The sequence below is a fragment of the Tachypleus tridentatus genome, chromosome 12 (genome assembly GCF_004210375.1).
Source record: "Tachypleus tridentatus isolate NWPU-2018 chromosome 12, ASM421037v1, whole genome shotgun sequence".
Lineage (NCBI taxonomy): Eukaryota > Metazoa > Arthropoda > Merostomata > Xiphosura > Limulidae > Tachypleus > Tachypleus tridentatus.
In genome coordinates, this window is record NC_134836.1 from 70,202,738 (window position 1) to 70,218,170 (window position 15,433).

At 34.6% G+C, this 15,433-nt stretch overlaps 1 protein-coding gene across 5 annotated transcripts in view; it reads left to right on the top strand.

Annotated features, from left to right (window-relative positions):
- The first annotated feature begins 7,091 nt into the window (after positions 1-7,091).
- Positions 7,092-15,433, top strand: part of LOC143233529 (cell adhesion molecule Dscam1-like) — a 122,566-nt gene continuing 114,224 nt past the window's right edge. For all 5 annotated transcript variants that reach the window (XM_076469838.1, XM_076469841.1, XM_076469839.1 and 2 more), the window contains exon 1: positions 7,092-7,378. In XM_076469838.1, the coding sequence (XP_076325953.1) occupies positions 7,336-7,378 (43 nt within the window). In that variant the 5' untranslated portion in view covers positions 7,092-7,335. The remainder of the gene's footprint in view (positions 7,379-15,433) is intronic.

Genomic DNA, 15,433 nt, shown 5'->3' on the forward strand with positions numbered 1-15,433 from the left:
CTTATAGTAACGTTAATATCAATAAAAAAACACATGGAATCAAGGATTCCGAGTTTAAATAAAACTGTATTAGTCAAACGGAATATTTCATAAATCATTTTACATGTTGTATCATCAGTCTAGGGGGAGTATGAACATATTTAGTAACCGCTTCCATTCAAATAATTGTACTATTTGTATAATTGGAGCATGGTCTACTATATGATAAAGCTATAGATTTCTGGACTGAAGAGCTTTATTCGAATGGGACACCATATAATATTCTACTTATTTAAGCTGTGAATCCGTTATAAGTCTGATAGTCAAGATTGTAGTTCAAACTTATTGGTGGTGCAACAGATAGACTTAGAAGTTTTTCATAAATGCAAAATATAACTTTCAGTATCATCAGCTCTTCAAATAAATATAATTCTGTTTCCTGTTAAGATTATTGCTGTTGTTTTGAATTAAGCACAAAGCTACACAATGAACTATCTGTGCTCGGCCTACCACGGGTATCGAAACCTGGTTTCTAGCGTTGTAAGTCCGAAGACATACCGCTTTGCCACTAGGGGCACTGTTAAGATATGGCATAAAGTTTTAAAGCAATGAATATATAAACAAGAGAACCTGTAATTATGAATTAGCAGAAAGATTTCCAGTATTGGAAAATATAATTTTACTTTCTTACAAAGCACTGGTAATAAAACAAATGTTTCACTGCTTTCTAATCGTTCCTAATCATTGGAAAAGCTATATAATAGTCCAGTGGCACAGCGGTATGTCCACAAACTTACAAAGCTAAAAACCAGGTTTCGATACCCATGATGGGCAAAGAACACACAGACCACTGTGTAGCTTTGTGCTTAATTTGAAATAACAGCTACGTTACAAGTTTTCTCTAACCTTTATTTGTCTACAAGTGGAACACTTTACAAACTTATAAAATTATGTACGAACAAAAAATAGGCCCGTGGTGGCGTTATAATGTAATGGTCAATCCCACTATTCGTTGGTAAAAGAGTAGCCCAAGAGTTGGCGGTGGGTGGTGATGACTGGCTGCCTTCCCTCTAATCTTGCACTGCTAAATTCGGGACGACTAGCACAAATAACCCTCGTGTAGCTTTGCGCGAAATTCAAAACAAACAAACAAGTGTGTTTTCGTATAGCAAAGCCACATTAGTCTATCTGCTGAGCCCACCGAGAGGTTTGAACCCCTAAGTTTAGCGTTGTAAATCCGGAGACATACCGCTGTAACAGCGGAAGGCACAAACAAACACACAAACAAAAACTAAAGACACTCAAATTTCTCTAAGTAAACAAACTCAATAAAACAAAAATAAATTAGATGTTCAGGTATTTCCATCTGTTATTGTTTTACTTAATTCGTAAACTTTATAAAGATGTCACGCCTTGTAAATTACATTATAAATAGCTCCATATTTGAAACCTCATGTTCTGACTGAGCTGTAGAAGCCAATTTATTCGTTCGATCTACCGAATGTATATATACAATATATTGATTTTTCTGGAAAATTACGTGAATTTAATTGTTACGCACACAAAGTTAATAGAAGCAGTTCGAACCAAATTGATGAATTATGTATTAGGAAAAAGTCGTTCAATAACTTCATATCCTTCAGAGTAATCGATTAAAGAGAAAAGTGATGTTATACGTTATATCAACTTTCCCACTTGCATTCTATTTTTTAGAAACTCAGCTTTGGGAGGCAATTATTTAATTTGGGTCTTTCTAGTTTCTTTGTAATGCGTGATTAATTGTTTATTTGAATTACAATTATCATTACCAAAGTAACTTCTGCTATTTATATCTGTGTATATAATCCTCAAATAGCTTTTTAATTTCAATATCATAATTAGTTTTTTTGATGAACTCACGATTTTTTTTATCGAAAGCCTTTACCACCTATTCAAAAAGAAATACGTAACGACTTTTCAGCTTCTGTGCTGAAGCCGAAAGGCGATTCTTTGAAAGATATAATTTAATTTAATATTTTGGAGCCGTGCAGCAGGGAATTGTGCTTTTTTCTTACGAACACATCAAAAAATGGAACCTCAGAAATAGTGTAGTTGGAAATTGTTTGTTTTTGAATTTCGCGTAAAGCTACACGAGTCGCTAGTGGCCCCTAATTTAGCAGTGGAAGACTAGAGGGAAGGCAGCTAGTCATCATCACCCACCGCCAACTCTCGGCCTACTCTTTTTACAAACGAATAATGGAATTGAGCGAAATATTATAACATACCCACGGCTGAAAGGGCGAGCATGTTTAGCGTGAAAGGGATTCGAACCCTAGATCCCCGACTACGTGTCGAGTCCCTTAACCACACGGCCATACCAGACCGTATAGATATTAAATCATGTTTATGTATATATATAAATTGCTTTCATATAAATACGTATTTGTACATAAACTTAAGTCTATAAAACATAAGTTGTGTAAATTATATTTGATTTCATTTTCTGCTTAATTATCAAAATTTCATTTTACTTTTAATATCACTAATTTTCTGATTTTAAGAAATTAATTTTAAACTAAAAGGTATTTTGTGTCTTGTAAAAGCTATTATGATTATTAATAAACACTGGTTCTTTATATGCATTTTTATTATTTTGTAGTATTTTGTATTATGCCCAAATCTGGTTTTAAATTAATTATTAAAATAATGCATTATTATCATATCATAGATATATAAACCCTTGATTGATATATCTAAAATAATCTATATATTTATTTATTTATATATTTATTTAGCTAATCCATAAATTCAAAGAATTTATGCTTATTTCTGTTATTTTGATACGCAGAAAAATACGACTTTACAATTTTGTATCAAATGTCAAAAGTAATTTTAGTTTATTTATAAGGGCACTCATATAGTGTTAAGCCTTATGTGACTATTGATTGACCAAGCGTGCAGCGAATCATTTCAACAACTGTCGTCTGTAATTGAAATTGAATATTTAATTATTTAATATAAATCAAAGTAGCATTATATGTCAATCGACCATTTTCGAATGATGTATGACTTTTCCGTAGACACTTTTCATGTAACATTAAATCTATCCCCCCAGTGGCACAGCAGTATGTCTATGGGCTTACAATGCTAGAAACTGGGTTTCGATATCCCTGGTGGGCAGTTTAAAGATAGCCCATTGTGTCGCTTTGTGCTTAATTTCAAAACAAACAAACAAACAAACATTAAATCTAAACAGCTTGTTCCACTCAATCTTTCTATTGTACACAGTAACAAACAAAACAAGAAATAGAATTTGGTTGCGAAAATCAAAACTAGAAAATTTTTGTGAAAATCAAAACTAAAGCATTATTGTGAAAATCTAAACTAGAATATTGTTGTGAAAATCAAAACTAAAGCATTGTTGCGAAAATCAAAACTAGAAAATTTTTGTGAAAATCAAAACTAAAGCATTATTGTGAAAATCAAAACTAGAATATTGTTGTGAAAATCAAAACTAAAGCATTGTTGCGAAAATCAAAACTAAACCATTGTTATAAAAATCAAAACTAGAACATCGTTGCGAAAATAAAACTAAACCATTATCGTGAAAATCAAAACTAAAATATTGTTGTGAAAATTAAAACTAAAGTATTGTTGCGAAAATTAAAACTAGAACATTGTTGCGAAAATAAAACTAAACCATTATTGTGAAAATCAAAACTAAAATATTGTTGTGAAAATTAAAACTAAAGTATTGTTGCGAAAATCAAATCTAGAACATTGTCGTCAAAATCAAAACTAAAGCTTTGTTGCAAAATTTTATAGTCCATTGAATGCTGTGAAACTAATATTCTTTTTCCTTGCTATTCAAATAACTTACTATTTGGTTATGTCATTTATTTTCAATGTTCGTGGTTGGGCAGAGCACACATAACCCATTGAGTAGTCTTGTGTTTAACTTCAAACAATGTATTTATTTTATTAAAATTAGACTGAGTTTTTTTTAATAATATTGTTAATGTTGTGGTCAGAACTAAATATGAGTTAGAAATAAACATAATGTTATCAGTGAAAAATTGTTTTCTAAAGAAACTATTTATACCTTGCCCATCACAGGAAACCAAGCCATGAATCCCTTCTGGGACGTTTAGCAGCAAAGAGGCTGGGAGACTTTTCTCGGATACCAGTACAAACACGCGTTCTTTATTGTACATGTAGCTAAACATTCAGTTGTCACTTATTTGTCAGACAGCTAGTCATCACCACCCACCGCTAACATTTGAGCTACTCTTTTACCAACAAATAGAGCATGTATGGTGTCACGGAGATTCGAGCTCGCGACCTTCAGGTTGTCACTTAAGGCAAGCAGCTCTACATGGTAGCAATATTTCATACATATTCATCCGTTATAAATCTGGTGGTAAACAGCTTTCTAGTGGATGGATTTTTACAATTACGCGCATACCTTTCTCAAAGTTGGTTAAAAATGCAGTAGTTTTACGCGATGAAAAGATCATGGACTCGAGATGTTCTTGGACCTTTATCTGTTTCATCGTGTAATTTAGTAGCTATTTACGTCAAATATGAATTTAACTGTCAACACGAGTTCAAGTATAATAGCATTACAACCATACTCAGTTGATTGCACGTCTCAGATGAGGTCTCTCACGTAATACCAGAGCTCACCCACTAAGAAGGTTAAATTACAGCTAACAAAATCATGACTGAAGTGCTATTTAGAATATTTAACGTTCAAGTCACATTTAGTAATATTATGAATGGTATAATGGTAAAAAGTATATTACTTACTGTTCAGGACCCGGCATGGCCAAGCATGTGAAGGCGTTCGACTTGTAATCCAAGGGTCACGAGTTCGAATCCTCGTCGCACCAAACATGCTCGCCCTCCCAGGCTTGAGGGCGTTATAATGTGATAGTCAATCCAACTATTCGTTGGTAAAAGAGTAGCCCAAGAGTTGGCGGTGGGTGGTGATAACTAGCTGCCTTCCCTCTAGTCTTACGCTGCTAAATTAGGGACGGCTAGCGCAGATATCCCTCGTCTATTTTTACGCAAAATTCAAAAACAAACAAAAAAAAACTTACTGCTCAAAATAATAAAACCAACCGTTTGAGGTAAATACATTTGGCAACTTTTTCCTATAGTAATAAGAATATATATATTTATATTATTGTCATTTTATATAACTTTATGGCTTTGTAAGCAATACTACATCTTATCACGGTCATAAGACTTCTGATAGCAAGAATATATGTTACTGTTATATATTTGCTACAAAAACAGAATCACGATGTGGTCACGATGATAACTAAGTAAGAATCTCGTATTGTACTACACAGTAACAATACTTCCTTACATAGAAGACTGTTATATAGTTAGTATAAACACAGAATTACGATGTCGTCACTATGGTAACTAAGTAAGAACCTCGTATTGTACTACACAGTAACAATACTTCCTTACATAGAAGACTGTTATATAGTTAGTATAAACACAGAATTACGATGTCGTCACTATGGTAACTAAGTAAGAACCTAGTATTGTACTACACAGTAACAATACTTCCTTACATGAAAGACTGTTATATAGTTAGTATAAACACAGAATTACGATGTCGTCACTATGGTAACTAAGTAAGAACCTCGTATTGTACTACACAGTAACAATACTTCCTTACATAGAAGACTGTTATATAGTTAGTATAAACACAGAATTACGATGTCGTCACTATGGTAACTAAGTAAGAACCTAGTATTGTACTACACAGTAACAATACTTCCTTACATGAAAGACTGTTATATAGTTAGTATAAACACAGAATCACGATGTGGTCACTATGGTAATTGGATATCATTAACTCACTGTACTTTCTTGTTGCTGTTTTTTGTACACCTGCTGAGTTTTACCAAAGCTGTTTTGTGCTCTTAGTGGTAGCCCTAAGCAGCAATGGTAACTACAGTATTAAACATTAGTTCCAAGTATCGCTTCATACTTTTGTCAAATATAGTTCACTCATTCACGCAATCTGAATTTGTTTGAAGGAGGGGGGGGGGGTGTAGTCAAACACAGAGATACCCGTGCAGCTTCTTATTAGTTACTAAGATGTTTTCACTTCTGTCTAATTACGAAATATAAAAAAATTACCACATTAAATGAATCTACAACTCAGAGTTACATGTAATCATTTACATAGATATATACATACGTACACACATTGTCTTTCACTAACAAAGCGGAATCTTTCAAACTTGCATTATCGCGACGGTCGTCTCCAAGGCGACGGGTTTTTAATAAAGACGCGGCTGTGCAGATAAGGGATGTTTTGAAAAACCGCTCGACCGCTAACAACTACGAAATTATTCATGCTTGGCAAACGCCAGAGAAATATAAGTTTTTTCTCATGAAAACATAAAAGCGAAGGAGATCGCCGCTCAGGAATAAATTGCCAACTGAATTTTAAAACGTGAACTGCACTTTGGTAATTGGCTGTGCTTGGATTTTAAATGTATTTTGTAACAGAAATAAAACTCGAAGTGTGTCTGGCTACGAACGTGTGCATGAGTAAGGTTTTAATATTTTGGCGTAAAGCAAGGTTCTTGTTCTATGAGATACCGCGAGTCGAGACGGCTGGTGCTAAGTGGAAACGCCAAGAAAGCACATTAAACTCCAATGACGCCGAATTCTTTCATCATATCACTTGTATTACATTTTTCGACCCGCCGTTTTCTGTGGTGCACGGAGTCCACACCGTTACCATGGTTACAAACAACGGTCTTGATTACTCTGTGAACGTGTAGTAGGGATGCCCATAAACGTGGCAGTTATGAAAACGATAACCCACTGACACGAAGTGGTCGGTGGAACTCTGAAGTCTTACTTACGAGAAGGCTACAAAAATAGAGAACCGGCCTGCTTCTAATCTTCTGTTTACCTTCCGTCTGCTCGTGGAAAGCACGTTCCCCGTGTCTCCTCTGTATTGTAAGTAACGTAGTTGATGCGGACTAGTCGTTAGCCAGCTTTGGTGGCCCTCATTTCTAGCCAGTGTTGACTTCCAATGAGTCAAGTAATTCCGCCCAGTGATCCTCAGTGGAAACGTGACGAGTGAGGAACATTCTAAGTCGAGAGAACTAGTGCTTCACATCCAGACCGTATTGAACCTTTCATCTCGGTGTGCGGCAGGGAGACAAGCCACCAGTCGGATATGAGCTCATAGGAAAAACATCTCCTTATCTGACGCTTGTTAGATCTCTGATAGCCAGACCCTTAGTAACACGAGTGTTACTTAACCGCTGGTCGAAGTGGCTCTTTAAAGATCGTGACACGGTCGTTTGGTTTCAGTCTCGCTTCACCAACGTAGAAATGACGAAAGTGTTATGGATTCTGTGTGTTCTTTCAGTCGCAGGTAGGACTTTGTTACTTCACTTTTTACCTACCTGAAGCTCAGATTCCGAGAGATAGATAAATATTAGGGTTACAGGTAGGACTTTGTTACTTCACTTTTTACCTACCTGAAGCTCAGATTCCGAGAGATAGATAGATATTAGGGTTACAGTCAAAGAAACAATTTCAGCAAATTTCTTTAGAAATGTTGAATTTTTTTATCGTTTCAAGTACTTTAGACGCTTATATTTGTTTGAAATGAAAAACTAAGCAACTAGAGACAGTTAAAGAGTCGAAAAAAGATATAAATATAAAAACTAATCGCTTATACATTTTTGTATGGCGTGCTCTCGAACTATCGTAAAGTAAGCAAACTTAAGCGTATATATGTATGTATGTGTGTGTGTGTGTGTGTGTATGTATATATAAAATATTTTATTTGTATTTTATTAAAAATTGTATTAAATGTTACCGTATGGAATAGAAATGCTCTTTCTTCGTATCATCAAAAAATTAGTTTTCCTGTAATTTGTCGCTCTAAGTACAAACAAGAAAACTAGTTCTCTGTACGCCATGTTTTACGTAAGACTTTGGCTAAGACTGATATGTAAATTTGTCATCTCAGCATATCTATAGGTTATATGTCTAATTTAGTTTGAATTATCGGAGTTAAGCACAAAGCTACACAATGGGCTGTTTGTGCTCTGCCCACCACTTGTATCGAAACCCGGTTTTTTTTTGCGGTGGGAGTCCGCAGACATACTGCTGTGCCACTGAGAGGCTTCTACGTAAAGAGATAATGTACTAACTTCGTATATGTCAGTAAAGTGTCTGGTTATGTGTTGATTTAATATCAGTTCACTTCAGAGTATGTTTTATTCTTGTATCAGTAACAAAGGATACGTAATGTTCTATGTCCGTTAACTCCAGGGAAGGTAATATTCAAGGTCCGTTAAGTCCAGGGTATGTAATATTCTAATGTCTGTTAACTCCAGGATGCGCGATGTTATAAGTCCGTTAACTCTAGGGTATGGAATGTTCTACATCAGATATCTCCAGGGTGTGTAGTATTCTAATGTCCATTAAGACCAGGGTATGTAATATCTCACGTATGTTAACTCCAAGACATACCTTGTTCTAATATCTTTTAACTCTGAGGTACGTACTGTTCTTATGTATCTTTTTTCTAGGTTTTGCGTTATTCTAATTTCCGGTAACTCCAGAGTGTGTGTGTTATACTAATGTCCATTAAGTCAAAGGTTAGTGTTGTTCTAATGTGGTGGCATGTGAGAACCGCAGAGCATAAAATATTCTAATATTAGTCCATAGAAAGCATGAACAAATTGACTAGCACGAAACTACAGGCGATGTACTGACTTAATAAAAGGCTAAGGTAAATATGTATTAACTACACACCAAGAAACTGCAAGGTACAACTGAATTAGCGTAAAGAAAGTGCAGAGGATATATGTTATTCACTACATGCTAATGTATGGTGCGTAGCGATTTAACTTGAAGCAAGTACAGGGAAAATGTTGAGTTTATGTGAAGAAACTATAGAGGAAGTATCAATTTAAAGAAGTTACTTACCACAGAGGTATTGTGTCAGGTGATGTATCAGTTTAAAGTTAGTTACTTACCACAGAGGTATTGTGTCAGGTGATGTATCAATTTAAAGAAGTTAATTACTAAAAATGTATTGGGCAGGTGATGCGTTAGTTTAAAGTTAGTTAATTACCAAAGAAGTATTTGGAAAAGTGATGTATTAATTCAAAGTTAGTTAATTACCAGAGAGGTATTGTGTCAGGAGATGTACTAATATATAGTTAGTTAACTACCAGAGACGTATAGTGTCAGATGTATCAATTTAAAGTCAGTTAATTACTAGAAAGATATTGTGTCAGGTGATGTATTAATTTAAAATTAGTTAATTACCAGAGAGGTATTGTGTCAGGAGATGTACTAATATATAGTTAGTTAACTACCAGAGACGTATAGTGTCAGATGTATCAATTTAAAGTCAGTTAATTACTAGAAAGATATTGTGTCAGGTGATGTATTAATTTAAAATTAGTTAATTACCAGAGAGGTATTGTGTCAGGAGATGTACTAATATATAGTTAGTTAACTACCAGAGACGTATAGTGTCAGATGTATCAATTTAAAGTCAGTTAATTACTAGAATGGTATTGTGTCAGGTGATGTACTAATTTAAAGTTAGTCCACTACTAGAAAGGTATTGTGTCAAGTGATGTATCAATTTGAGTTTACTTAGTTACCAGAAAGAAATTGTATCAGGTGATGTATTAATTTAAAGTTAGTTAATTACCAGAGATGTATTGAGTCAGGTGATGTGTTAATTTAAAGTTAGTTAATTATCAGAGAGGTATTGTGTCAGATGATGTATTAATTAAAAATCAGGTAACTTCAGAAGAGGTTTTAATTCGATGTTATCAACATCGAAGGATGTGGTCATTTCATATTAGATAATAGTAGCGTATGTGTAAGTTATCCTGAGAAACTATATTTTGTGTATTCTTCTAAGATTCAGTAACTTCAGTATACACTAAAATAAATTAATTTTAGAGGAACTCTTCTTATCTGGAATCTACATTTTACATATTCCTTTAACATTAGGTAACTTCAGGGTACATTAAATGTAAGTAACTTTAGGCAAGGATTGATTATCGATAATGAACCGGAAGAACAAACTGATATAATGTTCAGACCACTTTAGGTTTTGAAGGCATTTATTGAAATATTGCAAACTGTATACAATGATGACAACAGGGCTCTTAATCGGGACTAAATAGGTTTGTAGGACATATAATATCGGATTGGATCATCTTTCTAGGTTTGGACTCAGCAAAGTTGACCTTAAACAATATTGGGACTTCTCTTGTTTGACAGTTGTTCTTTCGTCGATAATTATAATGTGCAGCTGGTTCACATACAGAGAAATGGTTGTAGTGGCAAGAAAGATAAATGAATGAAACACCATGCTCTTTAAACCAGTTTCTGGTTGATGGATAAGTTACGCTATCGACTTGGGAGCGTCCTTGGTCGTTCGGGGGGAATCGCAACATTATGCGATTCACATAATCGGTCACAACGTTCAGCTAATCTATAATTACTTTTCTTCTTTTCTGCAAAATTGAAAAAAAACAACTAACCACTTCCATTAAAATATTACTCATTCAATAGATCGTATGTTTTTGGAATTTCGCGCAAAGCTACACGAGTGCTATCTGCATTAGCCGTCCATTACTTAGCAGTGTAAAACTAGAGGGAAGGCGGCTAGTCATCACCACACACCGCCAATGCTTGGGTTACTCTTTTATAAACGAATAGTGGGATTGACCGTCACATTATAATATCCCCACGGCTGAAAGGGCGAACATGTTTGGTGCGGCAGGGATTCAAACCCGCGACCCTCAGATTACGACTCGAACACCTTACCCCATTTGGCTATGCCGGGTCATCATCCTTCAGTAGAGAAACTGGAGTAAAAAGTCCTCAAACCGTATACGTTCTCAGCCATTCACAGGCTATACATTACTTTAATTGTACTTTTCTAATTGTATTTGAAATAAAAGTGTTTCGACTGGTCGCTAAATACATTCATCTCTTACCAATCAAATAACGTTTCCGCTAGGTCTGTTTTCACTTATCTCCTATGTTATTTAAACTTATCTGCAGACATATTATTCAGTATATTCAGTATATTAAATAGGCTTATGTCCCTTGTGTGTTAGGCTTATGTCCCTCGTGTGTTAGGCTTATGTTGCATTCTTAAATGTTTTATTCAGTTTACGATTTCACTCTCTTGTTTAATTTGATGCATTGTATTCTATAACATTTACGTGCCGAGATGTCAATATCATATTTAAGACAATGTGACTAATTGTGATAACTCGTCAACATGTCAGTAACATCATACTAATGGTAATTACGTGATTAACCAGTAACATGTTAACATGTGATTAAACATTATGGTGCAACATGTTTACCATACATTTTACTTTTACTACGAATTCATGTTTTATTGTATTTATTAAATGACACATCTGGTGTAAAAAATTAAAATAAATCACTTTTCGACCATAAACTTCAGGAATCTAACTATAATATCTGTGGCGCCTTGATCTAGATACATTATTCTTTAGTGATGTTTGTTGTATCCTAAATTTATATAATCGGTTAATTACATACATCATATCTGGAGATAAAATCTCAAAAATAAAATAAAAAAAACTAAACACAGACCATATGCACTGTATCATTTACATACTTTAGGAGTCTAGCTTTGTCTGGTACCAATGTTTTTTAGTTAAGTGCAAACAATAATACGGAACATTAAACATTATGTAACTGCAAAATTTCACTGTATTTTAATGATTTGTTCTATGTATTACATTGTTCTAACTATAAACTGCTGGAATATTCCAGTAATTAACTAATTAACTTTCCCAGAACCGGTTTCATATGAAGTGTATACCATTTGTCTTCAGAAAGCCTTGGTCAAGAAAGAATTATGGCCGAAAACTTCGTTAACAATTATACTAAATTATGGAATAACGCTATCTAGACACCGTTGCAGATTGTTGCTGTAATTTACAATGCACTGGTAAGTCATTGTAATGTTAACTCTACTAGAAGGAGTGGAGGTCCTACGAAGTAAACACTGGCAAATAACTAATAACCAAGTTGAATATCCATATCAACTGCAGTAGGTGAGACCAAGACTAACCTCTTATGTCATATTAATTGTAATATACACAGAGCTAACTGTAAACATATTTCAAATGCACATTTTGTGTAGTGTTCTTTGCATTGTAAGTACTTTTAATGTATTAAAGTGTATGCTGGTGTTTGCTTTCTCTATTCAGCTGGGTACGTTCAACAGTTATCTAATTTACTGATAAACCTTCAAGCAGAATTAGAAAAGAAGAAAATGGAAGTGACAGGGAAAACAGACAGTCTACTCAAGTACAAGAATTACTTAGTGACAAGTTCAGTCGAATTACCTCAACTGCTGTACATCATCACCATATGGTGTACATGTGTAAGTGCTGTACACCGCCACATGGTACATCTGCATAATTATTGTACTTCATCACCACATGGTACATCTGTATAACTTTTGTACCACTACACCACCACATGGTATATCTGTATAACTACTGTAATACCGTAGTACCACAGGGTACATCTGTATTACTGTTGTACTTCACCACCACATGGTACATCTGTATAATTATTGTACTTCACCACAACATGGTACATCTGTATAACTTCTGTACTACTACACCACCACATGGTACATGTGTATAATTATCGTATTTCACCACCACATGGTGCATCTGTATAATTATTGTACTTCACCACCATATGGTACACCTGTATAATTATTGTACTTCACCACAACATGGTACATCTGTATAACTTCTGTACTACTACACCACCATATGATATATCTGTATAATTACTATACTACCGTACTACCACATGGTACATCTGATAACTACTGTACTACCATATGGTACATATGTGTAACTATTGTACTACTACACCACCACATGGTTACATCTGTACAACTATTGTATTACTACACCAACACATGGCAAATCTCTACAACTATTGTATTACTACACCAACACATGGCACATCTTTACAACTATTGTACTACTACACCAACACATGGCACATCTGTATAACTATTGTATTACTACACCAACACATGGCACATCTGTACAACTATTGTACTACTACACCAACACATGGCACATCTGTACAACTATTGTACTACTTCACCAACACATGGCACATCTGTATAACTATTGTACTACTACATTACCACATGGCACATCTGTACAACTATTGTTATACTACACCATTACATGGCACATCTGTATAACTATTGTACTACAATACCACCACATGGCACTACTACACCAACACATGGCACATCTGTACAACTATTGTACTACAATACCACCACATGGCACATCTGTACAACTATTGTACTACTACTCCAACACATGGCACATCTGTATAACTATTGTATTACTACACCAACACATGGCACATCTGTACAACTATTGTACTACTACACCAACACATGGCACATCTGTTCAACTATTGCACTACTACACCAACACATGGCACATCTGTATAACTATTGTACTACTACATTACCACATGGCACATCTGTACAACTATTGTACTACTACACCAACACATGGCACATCTGTACAACTATTGTATTACTACACCAACACATGGCACATCTGTACAACTATTGTACTACTACACCAACACATGACACATCTGTACAACTATTGTACTACTACACCAACACATGGCACATCTGTACAACTATTGTACTACTACACCAACACATGGTTACATCTGTATAACTATTGTACTACTACATTACCACATGGCACATCTGTACAACTATTGTTATACTACACCATTACATGGCATATCTGTACAACTATTGTACTACTACACCACCAATGGTTACATCTGTACAACTATAGTGCTACTACACCATCACATGGTACATCTGTATAACTATTGTACTACTACACCACCAAATGGTACATCTGTATAACTATTGCACTACTACACTACCACATGGTATATTTTTATCCCCACTATTTTGTACACCACCACATGGTTACATCTGTATAACTACTGTTATGATTTTTGACAGGCAATCTGTAGAATGTACACTCCCAGGACCTACTTGAGTTAGACTGAATTATCTTTGATATTTAACATATTTTCTTTATCCCTTTCATTACCAGTGTGACTACATTTATAACCCACCAAGGTATTCTGAATTACATCACATTTGCACATTTTGAACCAGCGTCTTATGACAATTAATTGACCTCCTCTAGTGGACATATACTGCTAGAAACCAGCTTTCGATATCCGTGAAGGGCAGAGTACAGTTAGTTCTCTGTGTAGGTCTGTGCTTAAGAATAATTAATTTTGTGTTTGTTTATTGCTTAGCACAGATCCGAACAATGGGTTATCTGTTCTGTGTCACGTATATCGAAACTCGATTTTACTGATTTTGAGCATAATATTTAGGTTATTCTCCCCACAAATCATAGATACATTACTCAATATAATCAATACAAGTAAACGTAAGTCATGTCTTCCGTGTCTTAAGGAATACCCCCCCCTATATTTCAGTAAATTCGAAGTCCATAAAAACCCGAGTTCTTTTTATCACATTAAGTCAGCTACGGGTGCTCATGGTTTCTATTAATTTTAGGCATAACAATTCTTTGCTATAAATTATCTCATTTTCACGAAAATACTTGAGAAGCTTCGTAGCTGCGTAATTCATAACTTTCTCTACGCCAGGGACCGCTTCTTAAAGCTTAATGTATTGTAAGACGTTACTCAATTTAATATGGTGTAGTTACGTGTCAAACCTACAAGAGATGGTTGAAGCAGTCTTCAGATATATTGGCTGATTTATCGATTTCATATCCCTTGCGTCAGTGATCGTAAACTTGAAACACATTTTTATATGGTGTAGACTACATGTGTAATACCCTGGCTGTCACGGGTTATTGAGCTGGTACATCGGTCCTTTAGTTTAATATTCCAACTCGAGATTCATTCCATTTTATGTCACGAATTTCACATCTTGATCGCTTATTTCTCTACACTCATATGCTTTCTCCGAGATCATATATATATATATACATAAAATCCAAAGTGATTCACTTATGACTTTTTTTTTGTTCTGGCATACAGCTCAACCAAATTTTTTGTCAGTGAGGACATTTTGTCAACTGCCACCAATCTAAATAAACTGTTTTTTTTTTAGCTAACGAAACACCACTTTTGTTTGAGAGCCCTCTATAAGTATTTAATACTTAAAGAAACAAATTATCTGGGCAATAGTTTTGTTGTTATGTTATCTAATAGCACGTTTTATTGGAATTAAACGTAAATATAAAGACTCAGTACCAAACGTAGTTAGAGAATAAATTATATTAAGTGCATGTTTTATTATAAATTTTTATTCTCATTTAGTACAATCAAT